The sequence below is a fragment of the Teleopsis dalmanni genome, chromosome 1, assembly GCF_002237135.1.
Source record: "Teleopsis dalmanni isolate 2A chromosome 1, ASM223713v2, whole genome shotgun sequence".
Classification (NCBI taxonomy): Eukaryota; Metazoa; Arthropoda; class Insecta; order Diptera; family Diopsidae; genus Teleopsis; species Teleopsis dalmanni.
Genome location: NC_051846.1, coordinates 16,053,124 through 16,080,783, shown reverse-complemented (window position 1 = coordinate 16,080,783; position 27,660 = coordinate 16,053,124). Strand labels below are relative to the sequence as shown.

The 27,660-nt window shown below is 28.8% G+C and overlaps 2 protein-coding genes across 2 annotated transcripts; one reads left to right on the top strand and one right to left on the bottom strand.

The window, feature by feature from the left end:
* The first annotated feature begins 312 nt into the window (after positions 1-312).
* Positions 313-26,771, top strand: LOC119668222 (ribosomal protein S6 kinase beta-2). The gene is made up of 10 exons (XM_038077666.1): positions 313-762; positions 8,053-8,093; positions 11,513-11,639; positions 11,710-11,841; positions 11,908-12,041; positions 12,101-12,292; positions 12,364-12,454; positions 12,518-12,766; positions 14,218-14,325; positions 25,849-26,771. The coding sequence occupies exons 1-10, from the start codon at positions 667-669 to the stop codon at positions 26,077-26,079; spliced, it is 1,401 nt and encodes a 466-aa protein (XP_037933594.1). The 5' UTR covers positions 313-666; the 3' UTR covers positions 26,080-26,771.
* On the bottom strand, positions 14,676-18,465 carry LOC119668221. The gene is made up of 6 exons (XM_038077665.1): positions 18,016-18,465; positions 16,264-16,449; positions 15,539-16,200; positions 15,142-15,465; positions 14,939-15,077; positions 14,676-14,881 (listed from the first exon to the last, which is right to left on the bottom strand). The coding sequence occupies exons 1-6, from the start codon at positions 18,419-18,421 to the stop codon at positions 14,709-14,711; spliced, it is 1,890 nt and encodes a 629-aa protein (XP_037933593.1). The 5' UTR covers positions 18,422-18,465; the 3' UTR covers positions 14,676-14,708.
* Positions 26,772-27,660: the final 889 nt, after the last annotated feature.

The following is a 27,660-nucleotide window of genomic DNA, read 5'->3' as shown; positions in this document are numbered from 1 at the left end:
TGATGTGAATAATTCTCAGCAACTAAAGCAAAGCGATAGTAAATATCGCTACAACGGTCTACACCACACAATAAAGATATACAAACTATAAATGCTTTGCCATGTTATGTGTATTTAAAAATAACCTAAATGAGTATAATTTATATCAAACGCTTGCAGTTAATAGCAACTAAATTTTATTATAAATGGTGAATAAATTTATTAGTGTGTAACAATTTTTTCACCACACTTTTTTATGTTCAGTAACATGCGCTCATTTGCTTCATGAATTTCACGCAGTAACTATATAAACGCTTTTCAACACTAATTACATATATTCATGGTGGTGTTAATCTGCATCCTCGTGTTTGTCATCAGCGTATTCTAAAATTGTATTTAAAATATTAAACAGTGTACACAATATAAAATATAAATTTTTTACGGAAAAATTATTGTTGAAGTAATGAAATACTAAAAAATAATACTGCATATAGTGAGAAACTAAAGTGAATTGTGTTGTACCAAAAATAGTACTAACAAAGCGCAGAAACCAAACTCGTTTTTTTTTTGTTTTGTGCGACATTCATTTATATTTTTCGAAAGAACATAACAACTCTTCAAAAATTGTCAAAATATTTAATTGATTCATCATAGTGTTTTGGTTAAGTTATATATATTTAAAAAAGAATGGCCGACGTAAGCGATGCCAGCGATGTTTTTGATTTGGAATTGCACGAGGAAGAAGTTGCTCCTGATTCAGATGACGATAAAATTGAGTTGGACGTAAGTTTTTTTTTCAATTATTGTTAAGAAAAATAGTTTTGGTGGACAAATATGTTAAAAATTTTATCAATAAGTCAATATACTATATAGCTCATTGCGGAGATAGTCTAAAAAATGTTCAAGGTTAGCCTTCAGTCTCTTATTAGACAATGTCGCTCGTGTGTTTTTAAAATTGTACAAAATTATCAGGTAGCCTAGCCAGCCACATGCTAAAAGTATTTTCATACTTTATTTTATACTTTGTTATTATATCAAAACAATATAGAGCATTTTTCGTCAAATTTTTCATAATTTTGATATATATACAATGAATAATTAAAATGAATAAAAATCTGATATGTTTTATATATTGATTTAATGTTCGTCTACATGGTTAAACCATGTCTTCTACAGTTGAGGTTGCATTTCAGAAAACTGAATTCTCATCATGGATGGGATATTTTGGAAACTGAATTGCTAAATGATCATTTAGTCATTCCAATATTTTATTTTAATAATTAATATAATATTTAATAATTTAATATTTAAAAGAGTTGAAGCTGATATATGGTAGATTTGGTTATCCATATGTCCACGAAGAAAGTAATAAAGGAACTTTTATACTAAAGTGAAATCCAATTCAAGTTTTACTTAAACTTAAACATATGAAATTATAATACTTGGAAATTATAACCAATTGTTAACCAATATTTTCCAAGTAATTAAAAAATGTGTTTCTTGTCCGTCACATAAATATATTTTTTACGTATTCTCTTTTCCAAGAAAAAGCCTTTTATTAACAATCAGTAGTTAGTAGCAGATACAACTGGCTGGCTGAGGAGAATGATTATACATAGATCAGTACAATCTACGTACATACATATCATTTTCAACGATACCATATGGACATTAATCTTTTATAATACATTTAAGCTAAACAGTAATAAACAGTATTGTAATAAATGCTTTTTATTGTAATAAATGACATGTGTTATAATATGAATTATGATAAATGCAATCCAATTGTTGTTGCAGTCAAATTATAATAATAAATTTATTACATTTGAAATAAACGGTTGCGTTTACACTCTCAATGAGATGAATCAGCACACCTAATTGATTTGTATCCGACCTAATAAGTTTGTCTCAGATTTAATTGATTTATGTATACGATGAAGAGTTAGATTGGAGTGGCGTGAGTTAATAAACATGTCAACACTACCACAAGGTCATATTTATTACCCATTGTGATACCTTCAGATTCGTCGTGAAGTCGTGAAGAGCTACACCAAACGTTGTTTCCATTATTATTCCTTGTTGCAACATTTGGTCTAAATCTTTTAGACATTCAACAAGTCAACGTTATCTCTGTTATCTCTGACAGTTAGCGAAAAAACAATGTTTAAATATTAAATTCATTTAGTTTATGGACATGGTCAAAGACGAAAAAAGTGATTAATGGGTTTCTCCTTTTTCTCATAACACTTCTTGCACAATCGAATTATCGATATACGACACACTTAAAGTAACGGCGCCATGCCCGTCTTATGCATGTCCTTCGAGTACATTCAATCATCTTTGAACCATTGATTTAGATGACAATTCTTGAGTTTGTTGTAAGAGATCCCGAAATGAATGAAGAGCAAGTATTCTAATTTTAAAATCATAATTAGATTCAAAAAAATATCGATACTCTTCGGTATATACTCTATTATTTTTTTCTCGATATATTAACATATTTTACAAAATTTGTAATGCAATGGAATGAATAAAGAAGATAAACTATCTACATGTTAAATAATATTATTTGAAAAGATATCAAAGATTGTTTTTCACCGCAGTTATTTTGTCGAGGTGTTTTTATTTACAAACTGCTATTAAATATATAGATTTGATCGTATATTTCAGTAACATGTATGAATATATGGCTTTGCATATGAAAACATTGTATTTTTTTTATATTTGCCAATGATTCTAAAGCATTTAAATCTTATCAAGGTTCTATTCACTGATAACGAAATTTGATGGCGGACATGGCGGTATGAAATAAATACATGAAAACCTAATCCAACAAACGATATGAGTCCACGTTTACTTTTGAGTTATTTGGTAAATTTAAACTTAAGTATTTATTTTCATCAACATAAGGGCTATGTTGTTTGGCTAAAATAACATCAGTTAAAACACCTTTAAAAATTTTAATATACAAACGAAATGCATTCCTCCCAGATTTTTTCGTTATCATTTTTTGATTTAAGCAAACACAGTTTTATTAGTATAACGTGTGGATTTTCTCAGGTGTCTTAGGGTCATGTAAGCGGTGTTGTGGATATTGTTTATTATTGCTGTAGAGTAGACGATATTCATCATCCGAGAGCTATAAATTATTAAAAAAATGTGTTAATTGGTTTTTTCAACTTATATTTTTAGCTACAATGAACTAATGTATACTCGTCCATATATATGTAAATATACTCATATTAAAATAATACGATTAAACTGATAAGTAAGCAATCAAACAAAAAAATATATATTTTATAAGCACTTATAATATTAGAAATGATAATAGTGTAAAACTGTTTTGTAAATACTAAAGCACATTTGTTATATCAAATTTAGTTGGAAGTTTCAGATTACATTAGAATTTTTATAATTTTATAAATTTTTTTTGATATTTCTGGGTGAAATAACCCATAAAAGATTAGGTGCGCAGGTGCTTAGGTTAGGTCAACACAGTGATCTTAGCGATCTAGCTTCCGGTGGTCCGTTGTGTATATATACGCTTTACGCATCGTTCTCACTTATGCAACAAGATCCATTTAAGGATGCAATAGTGGTTTTTATAATATTTATTTTGATTTTTTGGAATTTATCTAGGGCTTACTAGGGCTGTACGTATTCGGTTTTTGGAAGTATTCGGAGAAACTGATTAATCGGATAGTAAACGAAGTCTCCAGAGTTGAAAAAAAATCGGATTTTTTGTAAATCCGGAGTCTTTTAATAACCGGATTTGCGATTACTATTTGCAGTGAAATTATTCGGAGACTTGAAGATGTATAGCACTTCTTTCATATATTTCTACAACAGCTAGTCTTTTCATCTTTGTAAGACTATATAATACGGGGATTTTCCTAATAAATTACTTATCATCTTGTTAATAAATTGTTCATGTGCTTAAAAGAACTTCGTTTAGTTATAATAGTTTAGTCAATCGAGTGGTAATACTTATACCCTCAAATCTATTACAAGGTACCACAGATAGCATAAGTTCCTTAGTCTTCGGGTTGGTAAACTCCATTTATATGACCTTATGATCATTATTAACTAGATTAATTAAATATATAAATATTTCATCAAATTGTTGCTAATTACTGTGTTCGTGATATTACAGTATTTGTTCAGAAGGCTGATTGTAAATTAACAAAACTAAAAAAAGTATCTTAAATTGAATTTATTTCTTTATTTAATTATTTAAGATTTATACGAATATTTTCATAAAAATATTTAAAAATTTCTTTTTTTCACATGCATAGTCCACGAATTATTTTTTTTAATTATTTAACCAGTGGCGGAGTATAAAATTAGGGAGTCTGTTTGAAAAATATTTTAATAGAGCCCTGTGATTATAATAATAAATGCCACTAAAATAAGTATATTCACTAGCCAAAAAAAAAATGTATAAAATATGGTGCGTGGGTAGCAAAAGTCAATTCTACGACGCAAGCGTTCATTAATAAAAGCTTGTAGTTTTCGAAATAATTTTAGTTTCTGATGCATGTTTCGCTGTCATAGATTAGAATTGAGTTTATACATGCTTTAAATATAAGGGATATTCACTTTGTCTTGCAAAGTCAATGCAAGAATGCTATACTAAAATGGCAAGAGTGCGAGAACATATCTGTTGCAGAATTGCAACGTCGAAATGAAACAGCTGTTTTTGCATCATACCACATTCACATAAGAAACAAGAGATGTCAAAACTGCTGATTTTTTTTCCTTTCTTCTTTCGTTGCAAGCATATATACATATGTTAGGTTTAGGTGATGCATGATTGCAAGCAATTGTAAGGAACTTTGTCCATGTATTTTGTTGTTGTTCATAGGAAGCACGCTCATTCTGTTCATTTCGTGCATCTTGCAATGAGTTTGCAAGACAGAGTGAATATCTCTATAATAATTTTAATACAACTTGTAAAATTAACTGTTGCTATGATAACTTTTTTTCTGTATGTAAGGCAGTCAGGACGTCTAAAACAACATGCAAAGCAGAATGGAGAAAGCTGGTTGATGCAGCTAAATCTCCGAGCTGTTACGCTGATGATGATGATGAAGGGAGTCAGTACACTGTCAGGATATTTAAAATATTGAACATTATAATACATAAATCTGTATAGATCCGCACATATTTTTTCTTGTGTTTCTTGTGCCGTTTTTACTTTAAATAATATAAAATAATATCCCTAACATTATTTATTAATTTTGAACAAAAATTATAGTTTATTTGTTTATAAAAAATGTATCGAGCTTGAGTGTTATTGATGTTTTTTTTTTATTATTTTAACAAAAGTCAAACCAGATGTTTAAGTTTATATAAAACAAAATATTAAATGACGGAGTTATACTTTGTCAAATACAAAAAAATTTGTTTTTAACTTAACAATTAATTTTGGAGTAGTGACTTGTAAATTTGTGCCAAACCCTTTATGTTGCTCTTGTAAATTAGTTGTTGACCAGTTGAAACATCATTAACATAGAACATTCTAATATTTTCCCTTGCTGACTATTTTTACTTTTCGGAATTAGGGGTATGGTTCATTTGAATGGCTGCAATGTTTTTTAGTCAATCATGGATCATGTTTCTGTCCACCGATTCTCGTTCGAATTTATTTTTAGTTGTGCCAACAATTACCTGTTGATATGGTCCGTCATCTCCCACAAGGGATTTCAACAAATTATGTTGATCCATGTAATCTATCCGATTTTTGTTTTGTTAAATAAATTTTTTAAAGTATTTTTGTTTTTAGTGCTATATGTTGTTGGATAATTTTTGGAAAAACTTGAAATGTCGGCCATTCCTTCTCGTTCTAGTCGATTTTTGCTATTTTTATAAAAGATTTTATTATTTCAGTAGAGAAGTTTTAGTTAAGGTGTCAATAAGAACTTTCTCATACTAATTATGCAAAATTGAATCGATAATATTGAATTGAAAACGTTTAGTTTATTTTCAGGCTAAACCTTAGAGAATCATTTATAGTTGTTATAGCTGCAGTTGTTAGTATATCTTACACCTCATTATATGTGTCACTATATAGAACTACAATATGTCATTAGCATATCTTAGATCGCGTTGCTTTTGAGTAACTTTCTAATTTATGCCATAACCAAGTTTAATGGTTCAATACATAGAAAACGAGGAAGTACAAAACCCTGCTTGAATAAGTAATAGTGCATATTTAAAATAGTGTTGACTAACATGAATTATTAGTGTCACTTTAGAGTGGAGTAGAGAGTGGAGATCTCTGACTATTTATTTTTCACGAGTTAAATACGAAGGAGTGAATGAAGGAGTGAATTATATTCATTTAACGGTTCTATGATGCCTACTTGATTGATGCTCCTTGATGAGCTTATCTAATGGTGTGAATATTCGTAATAGACTAGAGTAAAGGTTTTCATTGTTAAAACATATATTCTCTTATTTACCATTAATTATTTATTGCCTAATCCCTTAAAAAAAATTACTCTGGTATTAACTTTAATACATTTTAAATACAGATTAGTATTTTTTATTTCATGAACTGAGTCATGCTCTCAACAGGAACTCAATATAGACCTCAAAAATGCTTGAGTTTTGTGTGAATTAATCAAATGTACATAAAGCAATCTCATAATTAGTTTATAAAATTTTGGGCTTGAGGTGAACATCACAATTAAAACATAAAAATATACATATTCACACAGTGCAATATGTGCGGACAAGCAGACATGTCTGAGATGATAAGGGATTTTTTAATAACAGCAAGAAGTTGATGATTTTTGTTTGTCCTTATCTTAAGTATATATATACATATATAGTCTATAATATAGAAAAAAGTTGAATTTGTTTTAATTTTTAATTCAGTATATATATCTACAAGTAAAAAATATATATGTTATACCTATTGTGTATACATATATTCGGTGAATGCTTTTCTTACTTACTCATTCCTTGGTGTTCTTTTTTAATACTTAATGTGGATCGATTATACTTTTTTCTAGCGCTTGTTATGTTAAATTAGAAAACGTAACACAGCTTTTTATTTGATTTAAATATTATCTGTTCGTTTTTTGTATAAATTTCCTGTTCAACACCTTACTAAAATAAAACTCAAGCATTTTATCTGCTGAATTTTCGTATATACAAGTATTGCACACATTTAACTGCTTAGTTCATTAAAAATTGTTGTTTACCTTGAACATAAAATATCATCTAAAATAGTCTAATTGTATTAATTGTATTCAAAATATATTTGAATCTTTGTTGAAATAAAATTTTTTATTTTATTAATGTTAAGTATTTTTATTCATCCCTTGAATGTCATTCACCTTATAGATAAACCTTGAAATTTTTGAGAACTAATATACATACACATATAATTTAAATTCTTTATTGCTATTTGTGCATATAATATTATTATTAATTTATTTGCATTTATTATGTTTAGTTGTATACATTTATTAAAATATATCTTTATGGATTGTCGGAAAAATAATGTATATATAATTAACGAGTACAATGGTTTATTATTCTTTTCGTATGAAAAATCTACTAACATAAATTATCTACTAACATACTACATACAGTCAGAAGTCTAGGCCCGTCCATATTTATGTCAATTTTAAAGTCAACAATGACTTTGAGCTACAGCTTTACAAATTGGTTATACATAAATACAACTAAGGAGCGTGCGTGGTTCTCGCCTTTGTGTATCTTTGAAAAGAACACGGAAAACTTAACGCAGCAAGGAATTGGCATTGCTCCCAATTCTATTTTTAAGATGTCATTAAATGATCAAAGAAAAGCGAATGAAAATGTAAAAATGAAATTTATTGGCTTCTTTGTATACATAATATTACTACTTGGACAATTAATGCGTGTGTTACATAAAATATCTTTAACTAAAAATATAAGTTCAATACAAATTCTTATATTACATACATTCCTTCTTTCAACCTAATTTATATGTAAACGAATATTCTCAAGTATATCATATAGAAATTAATCATTAATATTAGTTTTTATATATTATTAATTGATATATTTTCTTTTCAGGTTGATATAGAACCAGAATTAAGCATACATATACAACAGGAGTAAGTATAAACGAATTTCACTACTTCTTCTTATATTTTTATTGGTCTATTAATGTCTATTGATGCAATATGGAATTATTTGCTTTAATTTAAAATATTTCTAAGTTAAATGGATAATAATAAATTATTATTATTATTAGCAACTAGAACTTACCATAATCTAAGATCCATCATGAATAGCTTAAACTCTGTGTATTTGGGTATTTTGACACTTAAGGCTTAAAGCGTTTGCCTGCCAAGAGCTGATACATATTTAATATGCTCTAACCTTTTAATACCCATTGCAGAAAAATGACAGACATCAATATCGGAAAACCTGAAATATTTACGTGATACTGTAGATTACAATGGTTTGTAAAGTAGCCCGAAGTAGAGTCCTCAAGTCTATACTGCTGAGTGAAATCACCTACTTTATATTCCTTTTGCAGTGATGAGCTTTTAGGTTTGTTCCGCGAGCTACTCGTAGTAACTTTGAGTAACACTGTGTATACTGTGTAAATATTTGCGCGGCCCTGGTGTTCTCACCAGACTTTACAGCATCCATGGAAATCTGTATAAAGAGCGAAATTTGGCACTTTATTTATGTTATGCTTTTAGTTTGTACTTTACTTGTGTTTGTTACTCGACATCGGCCTATATTATTAAACCAGTAATCTACAGATCTCCTCTCTGTGTCTTAAGACCAATTTATGGCATGTTTGTCCCTCTTTTGAATAGGTTATCCTATTTTAAAACATTCATGACCTTCATATCCTGGGACCTGGTCTAATACAATATTATTAACATACCCTAACATATTGAGAAGGTTTACGCAATCATTTGCCATTTTTCCATCAGCTTGTATGGTTCTTATTATCCTACAATATAATAAATAATTTTGGTTGTTATAGCAGAAGAAGACAGGATGCATAAAAGAAATTACAAAATACGAATATATGGGTTAGGATTAGGATTAGGAAGGAAGTAAATAAGAAAAAAATATGATATTAAGAATGAATAACTTGAAAGGTTTTATTAATATCTTATCATTGGTTTTGGTGAAGATTAGGTAAATATATAAACGCAACACATCAGTCAATAATACGGATGACTAACTAAGAAAAACAAATATTTTCTGCGAAAAATCGATTTTACTCATCAATATAATCTCCTTTAAGGGCAATACAATCATTCCAACGCGTCTTTTACTTCTCGATGCCGTGCTTGTAGAAGGATTTGACTTTTACCTCAAAATAGGCTTCAGTTGCATCAATTACTTCTTCATTTGAGATGAATTTCTTACAGGCTAGCATTTTTTTGAGATCAGCGAATAGCCAGTAGTCGCTGGGGCCAGATCTGGACTATATGGTGGATGAGGAAGCAATTCGAAGTGTAATTCGTGCAATTTTGCCATCGTTTTTATTGACTTGTGACATGGTGCATTGCCTTGATGAAACAAAATTTTTTTCTCGCCATATGCAGTCGGTTTTTCACAATTTCTGATTTCAAACGATCCAGTAATGCCGTGTAGTAGTTACTATTGATGGTTTTTTCCTTTTCGAGATAGTCAATGAAGATTACACCATGTGCATCCCAAAATACTGAAGCCATAACATTCCCAGCTAACTGTTGTGTCTTTGGACGCTTCGAACGTGGTTCACCGGCTGCAATCCACCCAGATGATGATCGTTTTGATTCCGGAGTGAAGTTATGGATCCATGTTTCATCTATTGTCACATATTGACGCAAAAAATCTGATTTATTACGTGTAAACATGGTCAAACACTGCTCTGAATCATCAATACGTTGTTGTTTTTGATCGACTGTGAGTAAACGCGGCACCCACTTTGAAAAGAGCTTTCTCAAAGCGGGTGCCGCCTTTTGATATCTTTACGGTCTACGGCCTAAGCTATCTCATGCAATTTCAATTTACGATCAGATATAACCAATTTCTGGACTTTTTTATGTTTTCTGGAATAACCATGTATGTTATGCACTCGCCATTCGATACAATACCCATTCGAAAAGTGTATAGACTTTAAAGATTGAAATCTTTCATAAATGACTTGATAGAGCTGTTATATTATTGTTAAGTTAATCAACTTTACAAATTGGTTCTCTTCTAATTGAATGGAAGAACCTCGCTTGCACAAATGGATGTTTGAAACTTCTATCTATAAAGTGCTTAGTCGTGTTTGGCGAACGACGGTGTCTTATTCGTCGTATCATAATAGGCCAATATTTATGCTTAAGTGAGCCGTAATGCACTTAAAATCACTGCTACTTTTGTTAAGAGAAGATGCACACCAATCAAAATTAAGTTTGAGTATATAGTGGTGTGATGCATTGATGAAGGACGTTTTGGGCCATAGTGTTAAATTGCAATTAAGATATTTTTTTGGTGATATATAAGATAACAAAGAGATTTGGTTACAATGAAATGAAGTTTATTTTAATAACAAAAAAAAGCGTTAGATATTGAAATGGTCGAGAAGTGTTGGAATGAGTGCACAACTCATAAGTGAAGTAGAATTTTCTCTAAAAGTTCTAATTGTTCAAACTAATGGAGTAATTAATCACAAAACAATGTGATCTTCACGTGGTCTTTAGTTTGCCTAGTTCCTTGGAGTTTCAATCATTTTTATTCTACACTTATTAATTACTCAAAGATATGAACGTAACCCAAAGTTTACTTCAGAAAACATCACTCTTATACGAATGATATATTGGTAATAAACTTACTATATTATAAAGATTATAAATTATTTTTATATTATATAAAATTGTAAAGATGTAAAGATTATAAAGATACTTTATACGTTTTATTAACGAAAATCATTAAATTTCGCAAAATAAAAGTCTATCTAATTAAGGTCGTGTGCGAGTTAGGCTAAGTTGATGCTAAACCAAATGGGAGATTTTTTGGTATTTTTTGCTCTGCACACATTTAGCCGTTTATCAACACGTATCGACACATCACTACATTATCGACACAACTTAGAATTTCCCTCATTTAGAACGCAACTTAGCCTACCTCGCACATGTCCTAAAACTCATAAATATACACTGGTTAATAATTGGAATTTCTCAATCGACATTATATCGCAACTGATAGTGTGCAATTGGCACTGCATTTACTTCTACTATTTAAATTCTACTAATTCTTCAATAAAACTGAGTCTTTTGAGATTTCAAACAAGCAAAAATTGCAAAAGATATTCCACAATCTCATATTTTAATAACATATTTTTATATGGGAATTAACCTTTAGAGAAATGCATTATATTAAGTAAAGCATAACTAGGAGCCATCCATAAAGGATAGTTATAATTATAATTGTTATAATAATTAAGTATAATAAGTGCAAGGATAATAGTTATAAAACCTGTAGTTGAAATGATATGAAATGAGACTAAGAAATATTTTTTTTTATTTTATAGAGCTGAAGGTCTCGAAACAATTCAGCTTTCCGAAGAAAATGTAAATCCAGGAAAACTCAAACTTGGTCCAAAAGATTTTGAATTAAAAAAAGTGCTTGGAAAAGGTGGATATGGTAAAGTTTTCCAGGTAAGTCTAAAACAATTAGTATTTAATATTATTGAATAACATTTTTAATGTCGATTTAATAATTGTATAGGTCCGAAAAACTGCTGGACGTGATGCTAACAAATACTTTGCTATGAAAGTGCTTAAGAAAGCATCAATAGTCACAAATCAAAAAGATACTGCACATACAAGAGCTGAAAGAAATATTCTAGAAGCTGTCAAGGTATATTAAAGAATAATAACTGAGTGTAATTATAACGAATAACATAATATATATTTGTAATTTCAGCACCCATTTATAGTTGAGCTTGTATATGCCTTTCAAACTGATGGCAAGTTATATTTAATTTTAGAATATTTAAGTGGAGGTGAATTATTTATGCATTTAGAACGAGAAGGTATATTTTTAGAGGACACTACATGGTTAGATAATCTATGATTTGTATTTATTTTGAAATTAAAATAAATATTTTTTGTTTTAGTTTCTATTTAAGTGAAATCATATTGGCTTTAGGACATTTACATAACCTAGGTATTATTTATCGCGATTTAAAACCTGAAAACATATTACTAGACGCGCAGGGTCACGTTAAATTAACCGATTTCGGTTTATGTAAGGAGCATATACAAGAAGGAATAGTAACTCATACATTTTGTGGGACTATCGAATATATGTAAGTTAATTATATTTTTTTTATTTTTTTGAACACGAGTCATATTGTATATCATTACATTGCAAATGCAGGGCTCCTGAAATTTTAACTAGAAGCGGACATGGAAAAGCAGTTGATTGGTGGTCTCTCGGTGCACTTATGTTTGACATGTTAACCGGAATGGTAAGTACTTAATAAAATATATAAAATTGTTGAACGTTTAACAATAAGGATTATGTACTTTAGCCGCCATTTACTGCTGACAGTCGCAAGAAAACAATTCAAATTATTTTAAACGCTAAACTAAATTTGCCAGCCTACCTCACACCAGATGCTAGAGACTTAGTACGAAGACTAATGAAACGCCAAGAACCACAAAGACTGGGTAGTGGTCCAGAAGATGCTGCGGCTGTGCAAGCACATCCATTCTTTAAGCATGTTAGTTGGGATGATGTATTAGCGAGACGTTTAGAACCACCAATAAAACCAATTTTGGTAAGAACATTTAATTAAATATAAACTGTTTATAAAATATAATAGATTTTTTTTATTAAGATTTGATATATCTTTAGTATATTCAAAACAATAGAGCTAGTGCTTTTTTAATTCTAGTTAAAGTTAGTTAGTTAAATTCTAGTGTTAGTTTGTTAAAAATGGAATACTTCCAGAAATGGAAGATTAAAAGTAACAACGACAAAACCAAGGCTATGTTCATATCACGAAAGAGACGGCACCATTCTCCAGGAGTGAGCGTCGGTGACACGGAGATACGGTGGGAGGAAAGCATAAAATATCTAGGGGTTTCTTTTGACAAACAGCTTAATTGGTATATACATATGAAATGCAAACGGAATAGTTGCTCTAAAATTTTACATTTCCTTAAGCCGCTGTTTAATAATAATCGCTTCAACTTCAAAAATAGAAAATTATTATATACTCAAATAATTAGGCCAACACTACTGTACGGATGTGTAACATACAGCAAAGCCTCAAATACTGCCATAAAGCAATTACAGATAGCACAAAATCTGGCTTTAAGAAGACTAATTAAGATTCCTTGGTTTATTAGAACAACAGACATGTATAGAGATCTAAGAATCGACTCGGTGAAAAAATATATCAAGGACAGAGCCCTAAAATTATTCGCAAAAGTTGATACGCTGCCCAACCCCGCCCTAACAAACCATAAGTCCACCTCAGGACGCACAGGAAGATATGCTGATCTACGGTCCGTCATCAGTTAGAAGATAAATAAATGATAATGATTCTAGTATAGTTAAAGTTTAATGTGGGGCAGGGATAAGCCCCCCAGCTACAAAAGAGTAAAAGTGTGCAATAGCACTAACTCAAATCACAACAACAACAACTATTATATTTTGACATATAATATAACTTTTGACAATATTTTAGGGGAACATAATTTAAATTTTGAATAAATTCAAACCAATAATAATGAAAGTTTTAGCTAAAACGTATTAATTTCTTTGTAATTCCATAATATATAACTAATAATAAACCAACATAAATAACTTACCTAATAAAACATTATATAAATTGATGTTATATAAAAATACATTATATTGTTTTTATGAAATGTATTATTTATATGTTGTGGTATAAGAATTAGAACTGATTTGTAATTTAAATTCGCATTGGATCAGTGTACTGCGATTTTTTATGCTTCAAAAAACTTGTAGTCGAATGAAATATATATGCCAAATCAAACCCATATATTTTATTGTTTGAGTTCGGTTGTTCTCTCTTTCCCTTCTTCTTTTTTTTTGTCGTACGTAACTATCAAATAATAGTAAATAGTAAGGTATCTTAATATTTGTCTTAATAAGTACATTTTAACTCTCTGGATTTCTAACATAGTAATTGATTTATTATTATTATTATTTTTGTCACATAAATTATTATATATTATACACCTTATTTATTTATAGAGAAGCGAAGATGATGTTTCTCAATTTGACACACGTTTCACAAAGCAAATACCTGTAGATTCTCCCGATGAGAGAAGACTTAGCGAGAGTGCCAATTTAATTTTCCAAGTAAGTAAATCAATTTACTAAATTTATAATAAATTTATATTAAATATGTAATATTTTATCAATAAATATTCATATATTATTATTATTATGGCAACATTGACGTCACAGTTTTGACGTTTGTGTTTCGTGTGTTGTCTGATGTGTAATTAATGTGAATAGCTAAACTGCATGAATTGTGAAATTACAGAATAAAGAATAAAGTTACTATCCTAAAAAAGATCGATTTACTAAAACTTGCTTATTCACATAGTGATAAATACAACAAAATATAATACAGATTTTTAATATTTATTTAATAATACTTAAATTTTTAATGAAATAAATAGTTATAAAATATAAATATCGCAAATAATTCTACATAACAGTTCAACATATTTTTTCATTTATCGATACGGAGCTGCATTACATTGAAAATGTGGTTCCTTGAGGGGTATTCCAGTTGGACCATCAGTGTATTCACAAAAATTTAAACCAATTCGCCTAAATGGATGGCATTTACTCTTTGGATTGCCCCATTTTCCTTTAAACGATAACCATGTTGGCACTAATGAACGACCTTTTAGTGATATATTGATAAGTAAAAAAACTTGTTAAAATTGTTAAAAAGTTATACCAAAAGATTTAAGGTTTTCATAAGTTATGTCTACAGATTTCCATGTCTTCCACGGCGTGCCGAAACCATTGATATCGTAAAGTCGGGCTACTTTTACAAAGCGATGCTTTCCAGGCGCAGTCCAAAGACCATGCGAACCCTACAGAAAATAAAATAGAAAAAGAAGTTTTTCATTTTCATTAATATGTATATGTAATATATACCTTAGCAGCAAAAAGTACAGGATGGTTGTTAAACGTAGTTACAGTTTTTGGAAAATTTGGTCTTTGTAGAATTCCTTTACGAGTTTCTTGTTTTTTAAATTCAAATGATCCCGTTAGGCGATTGTAACTATAATAAGCACCTGCGTCATGTGCAGAAACATACATGGCTTCAGGTTCTGTGCCTCCATTAAAAAATAAGCTCATATGCTCCCAGTCGCCAATGTGACTACCTATATCTTTTCGCCTTCCCAAACAAAATCCATACACTGCCGGAAATGGTATCCTTCCTAATGGGCCCAATTTAAGCGTACACATTGTTTTACCCTGTACAATATATTTTAAAATATAAATTTTTTAATATTAATTTTTAAATTGAATTGTATTAAATTTTAATTACTTGACTATATGGATAAAACATCCAAAATGTCACATGAAATGCTGGGACATTATGAACTTTAGCTCGATTCGTTTTAAAATCATTCACAGAGTTAAAACTGTTATCGATTTTGATAGTATTATCAAAATCGTCATCACCAGTACTAAATTTAACATTATCAGCTAAATTTGCTATGAAATTATTCACATTAGGCACATTATTGTCTGGTCCTGTAGTTGTGGGACTTGAATCAATGGTGTTATCGTTATCGACAAGATTTTGTTGTTCTTCACCCATAACTAATTCCAAAGGTGTAACCACATTAGATTGTTCTATATTTAACGGCAACTGTGGTGGAATATATGTAGCAGAATGATCATCACTGTTTCTTCGAACTCTTTGAAATACTGGATATAATCTCGATGATCTTTTTGCAGTATTATTGCGAATTTCTGAGGGATCAATGGATACTGGTATATATGGCCCACGTGTACTGCTTATGGGTGCTATGAATTGTTGTTGTGTCTTAGTGTTTTGCACAACAACTGTTTCAGTTAAAGTTTCATTTTGCGTTAGAACAGCGTTTGTTTGAGGACATAATGTTACGACTGCATATATAGGTACTGGAGATTGATTAGGATTACGACCATAAATAAATGAATTTTCATTTTCTAATAGTTCCTCTTAAACAAAATTATAAAAATTATTTTTTTTTTTAATGTTATAATAATAATAACATATCTTACCTATTTCTGCATTTGTAACTAAGTAAGCTTTCTCTGAAGTGTCTCCTACGGGCATTCCTGGTATGAAAGTTTTACCCTTATCCATTGGATGTACGTAATTTAAAAATTCTTCTACGCCAAGTGGCATAAATTTTTCTTCTGGAGCGAGCCATACAACTGGTGCCCATTCTTTAATAAGCTGTTCAACTAAAAATAAGAAATACCTTTTTAGATAATCATTTAAATGATATACTTAAGAATATCCAGAAAATAAAATATTTTGAGTTATTATGTTATTATATATCATACTATATATACTATTATATATCACAATAAAAATAAATCCTATATTTTGAACTATTTTAAAACGATTCGCTGGTATGTTTCGTGTGTTAGCTAGTGATTATCTTATTTTCTACCTTTATTCATCTTTAAAACATTTTTAAATTTACTTTACTTGCTTATTATTTACTTTACTTTCCTATTATTTACTTTACTTTTCTATTATTTACTTTACTTTCCTATATGCAATGATAAGCACTTTACTTTGTAATTCTGGAAGGATATTTTCTACTGTTGTTTTAATTTGGCAACCGTCGAAAGGGGGTATATTGAGCGGCATTTATAAGTGGCGCCGGTATATAGTCCATTGTGAGGACGTACCACTGTTGAAGCAGCCCTGTAGTCAGAGTGGGATACTATTGATGATCGTTGGGAATGAATTGTTGGATTTATAATGAGGATGGTCAGTTGCTTGAATAGCTAGATAACTTTGTAAAATGTGGTGAGGCCCTTACACATTGAATTTTACTGTTCGTTTTATTTCACGAATACGTATATATTTTTTATAAATAACATACTTCTGTCATTCCAGCAATGTTTGAGCCTAGTATAAAATGTAAAAAGCATGTAGTAATAGTGAAGAAAGGCAAGCAAATTAGATTCAGCAATAGCGTTCAAACCAGTTGCAAATTGAATATATAAAAATAATAAATTAATGATTTAAAAATTAGTCGTTGATTTGTTTTGGAATTACCATTATTGTGTAACATACATTCAGGATTTAGTAAAGCTGTGTTCCTAACTACTCGACCCGGACCAGTTGCAATGCAATAATATTTAACCTAAATCATAATATGTGCCTTCACTGAACCACATATGGGAACTGTGCAATTCCAAATGCATGTTGTACTTTTAATTTTAATTTATTCGTGGAATATATGTATGCGTATATGTAATAAAAGTGATGTGCATACATAAATTAAAAATGTTGTTTAAAAGTAGTTTTTAAAAATATTTCCTCTTGAGGTCATACTTCTGCACTCAAACAGTGGCTTTTTAAAGGCTTGTTACGACGGCCTGATCAACTTAGATGGCTATTGCAATATTTCACTGAAAAAACTACATTTTTAAAGTGTTACACATTTCATTTATTTTACTTATATTTTATTTTAATAACGTTTATATACGCTTTTATTTATTTTTTTTTTTTTTTAATAAAACTTAAAGATTTCACTTTCTACAAATTGATTGTGTTCAATAGTGGCGGCACCTGCTAATTTTTTTGGTATGCAATTTGCAAAATAAAAAAAAAAAAATTAGAAAAGCGCCCACAGGTTGGAATCTTGCAGAAACATAAAAATTCACAAGTAGCTGAATTTCACCTTCAGTTATAAATTAACTTGACTGTTTTTTTTTGAATATTATATTTACATTTACTCTTAACTTTATAATAACTGCATTGTGTAGTAAATGAATGATACCAAACCATACCTACATCTTTATCTAATGTTGAAAATCCTCCAAAACCATTGCGTGTGGTGTGCGGGCCAGTATTGGTGCTACTGATGCTGTTGCTACTGATATTGCTGTCATCAATGAAAGTTGCCGATGCTGCAGTTGATGAGCCTATTTGTTGCTGTTGCTGTTGTTGTTGTTGTTGTGTTATTGTACTTATACGTAATTGTTGTTGCAATTGCGGCTGCTTCTGCAGCTGATATTGTAATTGTGGTGCAACTGATACCGAATTGGTAGTATATGCCATCGTGGTGGTTGCAAGTAATAAAATTAAATAAATGGGCATTTTCAAATTTGTTGGATGTTTTTGGTAAAATTGGGTTTGTCGATGACGATGCCGATGCCTATGTCGATGATGTTGACGGTAGTAATTTGACGACATTTTTTATTTGATTTTTTTACTATTATTTCTCGTCGTATTTGAGATTTTATTGTTTATTTATCTGTTCAAAATATTTTTAAACATAAATATTGAAATTAAAGCTTTTTATTTCTTTCCAAATAATCAATTAATCACGCTGAAATAAAAATTTTCACAATTCGTATATTAACACTTTTACTATATTATATATAATATATAAGACATTTTATTTAAAATATAAATTTTTATTAAAATAAAGAAGAGACTTATATTATTTTCTTAATGTCGATGAAACACTATAAACTATGATAATAAAGAAAGTGTACATACGAAGATTTAGTAAGTTTTAAGATTAAAAAAAGTAGTGATAAAACAGTTTTGGGAAAGTTAACCGATTAACCGATACAATTCTGTACAACAGAGCTTTATTATAGGAGTAATTGAGTCATAATCAAGTCTAAGATGTGTAATTAGAAGCTTCTTGATTCTTATAACTTTAAATAGACATCTCTTCTCAATCACCTTAACCTGTGCCACAATCTTAACAAGACGAGTTCGTATAGGTGATTAGAAACACGTTAACAAAAGATATATTGGTCTTAATTTGAAAGGCTGAATGCCGTCTACTTGGTGAGGAGGGTTATTTGTTTCCACACATGATCGGTTCACAGTGCTATGCTTCAATAATAATCTCTCATATTCTATTTCATTGTATCGGGAAAAATTATGTGAAACACATGTGAAAATATATACTTTAAAGAAAATAAAAATAACTTCTAAATAATAATTTGACCGTCCGCAATATTTACAAAATAATGTAATTCTTGCTCTTTGTCTCCGTTTGCTTTAAAAGGATAAAAAATTCTTTAGATGGATTTTACTTTATAGAACATGAAGAAGTTAGTCACAGATATCAATAATAACTTATGTAGTTCTTGTGAGATAACTCGAGTTATTCAAAAAATGTTGATTGGGTAAACATATAACATATATAAATGTTTGCTATCACTGTTATATATGTCGTCACACATCTCGAATCAATATAATAACAGGATAATATATATAATGAATCTATTATACTGTATGTTTATTTATATTTCATCTTCATATAAAACATCTTCAGGTACATTTTCTTTGTTTCTAGGCTGGTGTAAATATGTAAAATGCCAACTAAAGATAGAGACGTCTAGTAACCGGTTGGGTATCTCATAATCGTACACTGCCCAATGTTGTTAGTTTGATTATTTATATATAATTTTTCATACCTTCCTGTGGATTCATTTAAAAGACTATTGTATCAAGTTTAATTTATTTACTGCACTTTTAATAGATTACACTTTTCAATGTAATTATTCGCTATATTGTTGTCATTCTTTAACCAGTTTGAATATTTACTATTTTGTTTTAATAAATAATAATATATAATGCGTGTACATTTTATACATTTTTTTTTTGCAACATAAAATTAAAACAACTGCCAGTCCATAAAATGTATTTAACATTTTTGAAGCCTTTAACAGGTTTTTATATGTTTCAAAGGCATTGATATATATTGTTGTTAATATTATTTACGTTTTCACCATGATTTGAAATCACAACCTCCACATATATAAAGAGTTTGTATAAAATTTTCAGAATTTAGTATGAATGGCACGTTTAGTGATTAAAATTTTGATATCTCCGATCACTTATTGTTGATGTATGTAACAAATGAAACTACGAGTTTGTTGAGTAAGGTCCGCATTTAAGTCTATTTTGATTATCTTTAAACAAGATTGAATATGATTTACTGACTGAAACTATAAGTAGATAAACAAAAAGTGTTTTGTATGAGTAAAGACTTTAAGTTGGACTTCTTAATTGCGCTACCAACAAGACAAGATGTCTGTCTGAAATGATAAAATGTTATCTCTGCCTAGGGAGATGTAAAACTTTTATTCACAATCTTTGTGACGGTCACGCTTTTTAATTTAGGTCAAAATAAGAATACTGATCAGTCTTCGTTAATACTGCTTTTAAAGAGTAAATGAATGTATGCTGGTTCAAATGTGTATTTTAGTTTATTCAAAGTAATTTGTAGTAAATCGATCTTTAGAACTGTTACATAATTGTGACACTTTTATTGATATTAATGTGTATATTTAATCTAATTTGAGCACTGTATGCATGCGTGTTTGTAGTGAAGGGGTTTACTTCGTAAATTATATGAGTTCAAAAATCACTTAATCACTTTAGTACACGACATATCAATTCAATGAACTATTTATTTTTTAAAACACTTAATTTATTGCATTTATAACTGCAGTGTCAAATGACATTTCTATCTATCGTATTTTATCGTATATACTAATCTATGTTTTTTTTAAAAGGGGTTTATAATACTTTTACAGTTTTAAATTTCTTATCTTATACCCATATTATATGATTGTATACTGATTATCTACTTAAGAAAGATTCTTCACATAGGTTGAAGTGATTGGCATAGAGTGGCACTCATAACCTATTTATTCATATTACTAATAAACAAAATTTTCATGATCAATTATCATTAAAGCAAAATTGTTCATTAGTTTGCTAATTATATATACAGTAGTCTGAACTCAATCAGTATTAGTAAGCGTTTGTCACATAAAAAGTAAGAATGCATTTTTTTTAATAAAAGACAAAAATATAACAAAAAATCTCTCTTTTTATTTGTGAAAATCATTAATACCCATCCATAGCTGTAGTATTTAGTATCGGTTTAAAAATAGAACATTTACGGTGTTCCCAATTTAATATATAAAAAAGACTGCGGCACGATCACACTATTTAGTACGCAGAACTGGAAACACAAACTCCACCAAAGGTACATGTGCTAAGAGCCCAACCCGCTTCTGATTCTTTCTTGCTTTTATTTTCTTTCGCGCTTTTACTCCAAACTTGGCCGAGAGCGGTATTATTGGCTTACGACGAGTTTGTATGAACAACTATAAAGCATAGTTTAATAGTCGCGTTATTAATGTTTTCTTTTTCTTTTCTTGTCTGTGGTAAACATTACATTCACTGTGGTAAACTTATTTATGGCAATCTACTTTGTGATATTGTAGCATTTTTTAATAATTATTTTTTAATGTGCTTTTTTCTTCTATAAATATTATGATTATATGATTATTCTTTAATTAGGAATACAGCCACAAAATACTTCAAGTTGTCTATTTCTGTATTTACTTGCATGCACTCCGCTGCGAACTCTCTTCTCGCGTTTTAGGCGCGATTTCTGAAAATATTTTATCGTACGTTTCGGCTCGATGGATCCGTACCGATCGCGTTGAGCGTATTTTGCAGACTGTTTAAGCCAATTTCTTTAAGTTCGCCATACGGCGGCTTAGCAATTTGTTTTCTTTGTTTTGGTTACTTGTTTGCATTTTTAGTTAAAATTTAATAAAGCAAAAGAAAGCCAACACTAACAACAACAACGACAATAACAACAACAACGAGGTGTTATTGTAATGAGTACCAACTGTTTGAGGATTATCAAGTTTCGGGTTTTGTTAATCTGATGGTGTGAGCTTGCTTTTGGCTGGTTTGAGGCACACGTCGTGAATGCCTCAGTTGTGCATTTTAGAATAAGTTTTTTTTTTTTAAATTAAGTATTGAGAAAAAGCAGAAAAGAAATATTCGTTTTGTTAGTAGATGACACATATAGAAAGTAGCGAAATCAATAAATCGTGAAGGAGTTATAAACATTTTGATTATTTGTATACATAAATTTTTTTCGCTGTATAAAAATATAGTCATTCAAAATAAGATTATAATATTATAATTAAAAAAATTATATACCACGTTCTTATTGGAGAGAACATAAGTTTCATATAGATTATATATTAGATTTAATAAGCTTCAGAAAACACGAATGTTATTTCTATGAACGTATGGAAATAACGATCTTGTTAACCTAACGCTATGGGTGCGAATAACTACTATCGCCTGGTTACTGATTGTGTTGTTTGGAAAAAGTTAGCGAAGAAAACAGAAACTCTTAAATAATTATAATATCGGTATATATAAGATTGTTCATAAATATATTTTGTTTTTTTTTTCTTGAAAATTAAAGAATACAGTGAATAAATAATTCATTGAATTATCTATTGTCTATTTTAGTCCAAAACCTTTCTGAGAGTTTTGCTGATAAAAACTGGAGAATAATCTGTATGCAGTATATCGCTGTTAGCTTTCGTCAAGTAAATGCCATTCTTGCATTAACTTGGTGAAACACTACATCTTTTTTTATAGATTTATTCTGTTTTTTTTTTGTAAAAAAAATCATATAATTTGCTCAACTAATAAACAAAAGATTCTTTAGAAATCCTAGCAAATTTCAATTTTTTTTTTTGTGATGATTATCGTCATTCGATGCCTTTTGAATCAATTCATTTTTTGTACTCTATGATTTCTCTTACGTTTGACATTTTTGTAGACAACCCATTTCTCATCCATAACTATGAATGAATGATGCATTTCAAAAATGGATCATTTTTTAACACTTAAGCGATTAAATTACAACTTTCTTTCCGTAAGAACATGTGGAACCGTTTTTCTTGCTTTAACAGCATTTAATTTCCTTTTCGATAGTGAAAAACAAAAATATGTCAAAAATTATAGTTCTTTCATTCCATATTTGATGGACTTGCAACTTAACTAAAAATTATTGCTTACTGTCAAAACTATCGAAATATATAGTGATTATGAGGCTTATTATGAAGTTGGTTGATTTATTTAAATATCACAAATTCTTTACTATAAATTCTATAAATTTTTCAGAATAGAAGTCGTATTTTTAGTCAATTTTCTGTTAGATAGTGAATTTCTACACTTTGCACACTAGTGCAGTGTTATTACGACCATAGAACCCATGAAAATATAATTAAAAGTAAATAAACTAACAACTCTATATTTTATTTCCATATATTTTCGTATATGTTGCGCTCAAACACCATACCATAGACCCATAGACCATACCATGAATCTCTATTGATAATAGTAATTACTGATCATAGAAGGTTCTACAGAAGTCTTCCTTTAATATAAATGTCAATTATAGTAAATTTTTTTCTATGAATGGAATGAGAAATATTTTTATAATCGGATTAACGTATCGTTTTGATACTTGTTTGTGATGTTTTCAAACACTTTGCATTTTTTAAAGCGATTTCAATATGTTGTATATAATGAATACCTTTTATTAATTAAAAGCAGTGCAGTATTTTTGCAAAATTTAATAATAAATTAATTTTCTTATGTAATCATAAATATTTTTTTTTCACTGTAGGCAATGTCCCATCTTCTGTGTATTTCCTATTAACTATTTACTATTTACTATGGTGTTTATTTGTTTTGATTGATGTGATTTATTAATATTAATTATTATATTTTTTATAATGAAATAATGAAAAACTTGACCTCAAAGCACATTTTGAATCGAAACTTTGAAAGAAATTGTTGCGCTTGGTTATTTGTATTACGTGACCCTGGTAAAACGTAGACGGCCGCAAAAACGCCGCAACTGCAAAAACGTATGGATGCCATCCATGCTGTACGCAATGTAAATAGCAAATTTATGTACAACATAAGACATTATGCAATTGTGCCGTACAGTACGATAGGCTGGCTCAATGCAATTTCGTTTTACATAATCCACAAAACTGACAATAAAAAAAATTATTTTTATTAAATAAAAACAATATAAAATGTAACAATTAAATTGCTAAAGATAGATAGAAAACGGGTAATAAAGCTTACGAACGAAATACGTACATACGTACTGCAAATTTTACGCAAACCGTGGTTAATCGCTTACTCTCTTCAAGTTCAATGCTTGAATTTTATAAACATTAAAGAATACAGTGTTCTCTCGTTATAATACCAGAACGTTAAACAGTTGTATAACTATTAAAAATATATATGTAGTCATATGTAGGAGTTTGTGATTTATCAAAAATCTGAAAAAATTAGTTAAAAATATTTACTTTTTATACTCCTCACAGACACATAGTAGTGTAAATGGTGTATATTAATTGTTTATAGACTCTATTAGTTATATATACTATTTTAAATTTCAAATATTCAGTGGAATGATAAAAATCTCAGAACACACCTTTGCTGTGATGTAAAATTACGTAATATTTAATTTAAAGATTATATTTCTTTTAATAAGTTCTGATGTAGATGTGTTTTTTATCTTAAAATTACAATCATTTGTGGGTTATATGATATAGTTACTATTATTAAAGTTATTGGTAATTTCTTTACTTGTATATCATATATTTTAACACCAAGTGTAATTTGAAAAAAAGCTAGATGATATGAATAATTCATACATATGGGTCATTCTTTTACAAATCGGACACCTTGATCTCCGATTTTATATCTCAGGTTCTATAAATGATAGGAATTTGAAATTTACTGCGTTTTAAAGATAATTGATTGTACTTTTAAAAAATTGTTTAAACTATTCAGATTGTTCAATCAATTATCTTTAAAACGCATTAAATTTCAAGTTCCTACCATTTATAGAGCTTGAGATACATCCATTGAAAAATGTGTGTACACAATTTTTTTTTCCGAGATACGGGTCTTCTTATTTGATGAAAGGATCTCATAAAAAAAAATTTAGCCAAATCGGCGATTATGAGGCCAATTTTTTTCTAAAATCCATCCGGTTTGGAAAAGAATGACCCATGATGGTTTATCACTCGATTATTCCTATTTCGTTACTGTCAAATTTCTTATGCTTAGGAATTTAGACATTACCTCATTTTTGTTTGTTAATACAGTTATCAGATTTTTTTTTGGCTCCAGAACAACAATTTTAAACTGCTGTTTAGCAGGCATAGCTGTTTTATGACCGTAAATTTCCAGATGGTAACAAACCGAAACTTGTTATATTATTTTTATTAGCTAACACAGGTATGAGGTTTTTGCACCTCCAAAATAACTCGAATTTAGTACAAGATTATTAGGATTTTTTAGGTTCCTGTCTAAATGAATATGTAGATATGCTGCTACTTTTATTTTACCTGTTAAAGTATTCTCTAGTACAGATTTTGCACTAAGAAACTGTGAGGAAAATTCGAATTCGACCGACTGTAGTTAAGTACAGTCGAAACAGTTAAAACAGGCTAAGTCCTTGAAACAGTACGAAATTTTTCGTATTTAATGGTACTTAACCATCGCTGACCCAAATACATGGATAATGTGACTTTTTTGTAAATTACCTTAAAAGAGTAGTAAGCAGAAAAACTTGAAACGTAGAAATGAAAAGTGAGGGTTTAATTACTGGGTACGTTTATTAATTCAAGTTTATAAAAATATTTTTTTTCTCAGTATTAAATTTATTATATATGTATATTGTATAAGACCACTAACAAAACTATTAACACAAATATTTTTCCTTTTCATTTTCTCAGGGTTTCACATATGTAGCTCCATCTATACTAGAAGAAATGCAACGTGCTAATCGTATGCCCGCACGTTCACCACGTCGTACCCCACGAAATCATGATGGATCCTACAGATTACAATTTCCTGCACAAAGAGCTATGTATGCACGCGCAACTCCACCGCATCTTCAAACTTTTGCACCACGTCCGTCGCCTCAGGATGAAATGATGGATGTACAAGGTTTGCCGATTGTGTAGTCGACTTATATAAATTGCTATGGATGGAAATTTTGTGTGTGAGTGTATGCATGTGCGGATTCGTATAAAAGGAAAATTAAAAGGGGAATTCGGTATAATCGCCAAAAAAACTACAACAGTTATTAAGTTTAAATATTTGAAAAAAAAGAAAAGATTTAAAATAAAAAAAAGTATATATGTATAGTTACAATAACTGCTTAAATTTTTGGTTCTCGATTTTGTTGTTATCATAAAAAAATAAGCAACAACACTATACTAAACTGTTACTTCGATAGTACTATTATAAGTAAAATAAAACTATTACATATTAACTATAATGATTTAAAAAACAAAAAAAAACTATTTTTACTATGAAATATAAGAAGCAAATACACAATATACAATGAACTTTTAATTAAAAATGTACAACTTAATAAAAAACGATAAAATTTAAAAATACTGACTTAAAGAAAAAGAATAAAGAATTTGAGCGAATTAGTGCCTGCCGATTGAAATTAATTAAGTATCTAATCATCTGTTAATGAAACGAAACGAGGCATCACAGAATACTTATATATAAATATTATATCGCTCATATCCTTTGTATTATAAATTTAAATAATATTTTTTGATTAATTTTGATTTTTTGATTATTTATGATATAAAAGATATGAATAAAAAATTTCTATTTATAATATAATTTAAAAAACTTAATTAAAAGAAAACTTAATCAAACGATATATTACAAAATTCTTAATTGATGATTTTAAATATTGAATTAAAAAATGCTAAATATTTCTGTTGCATTTAATAATTAATGAGAATTGTTTATAATAAAAATACGTATTGACATGTCTACAAGTTGCCATATCAAGTAATAATAATAAGAATAAAAACTAATTTCACTATTAACAAAAATAATTATTTTATCATTTGCTTTTATGCAGTTAAACTGTAATTTAAGTTTAACTAAACTATGTTAAACTAATTATAAGTACAACATGAAATACATTTTTTCGTTTCTTAATATACATATATAAATATTAATTATTCTGATAAATATACTTAACAAAAAAATAAATAAATAAATAATAATAATGCTAAGAATTGACTTAATTGCAACAAAAGTTTTCAATTAATGCGCTTTCAATATTTTTATTTAGTTAAGAAATAAGAAATATTTAAATAAAATTCTATAGCATAAAAATTAATTTATTATTTTAATAATTAATAATTCGTGCAAAACTTTAGCCACTTAACAAATTAAAGAAAAATTGCTAAAAACAATCTTTCTGTTGTAATTAAAGAAAAACACAAAAATGTGAAAGTGTAAAATGACAAAATAAGGCATTTCTTCATTAATTTCAATTTTATTTCAACTTTAATTTTTGTTCAACTTTTTCTTAAATATCTTCTACATTTTATAATGAACATATTACTGTTAATAAAAAAAAATTTATATATATAAAAACAATGAAATTTAAAATTTAAGAATATGAAAAAAAAAAAAATTTCATTATTTTTACTTCTAATCATTTATGTGAATATTTTTAAACAATTTTTTTAATGTGAAAAGATTTCAAAAAAAAAAATTAAAAATTT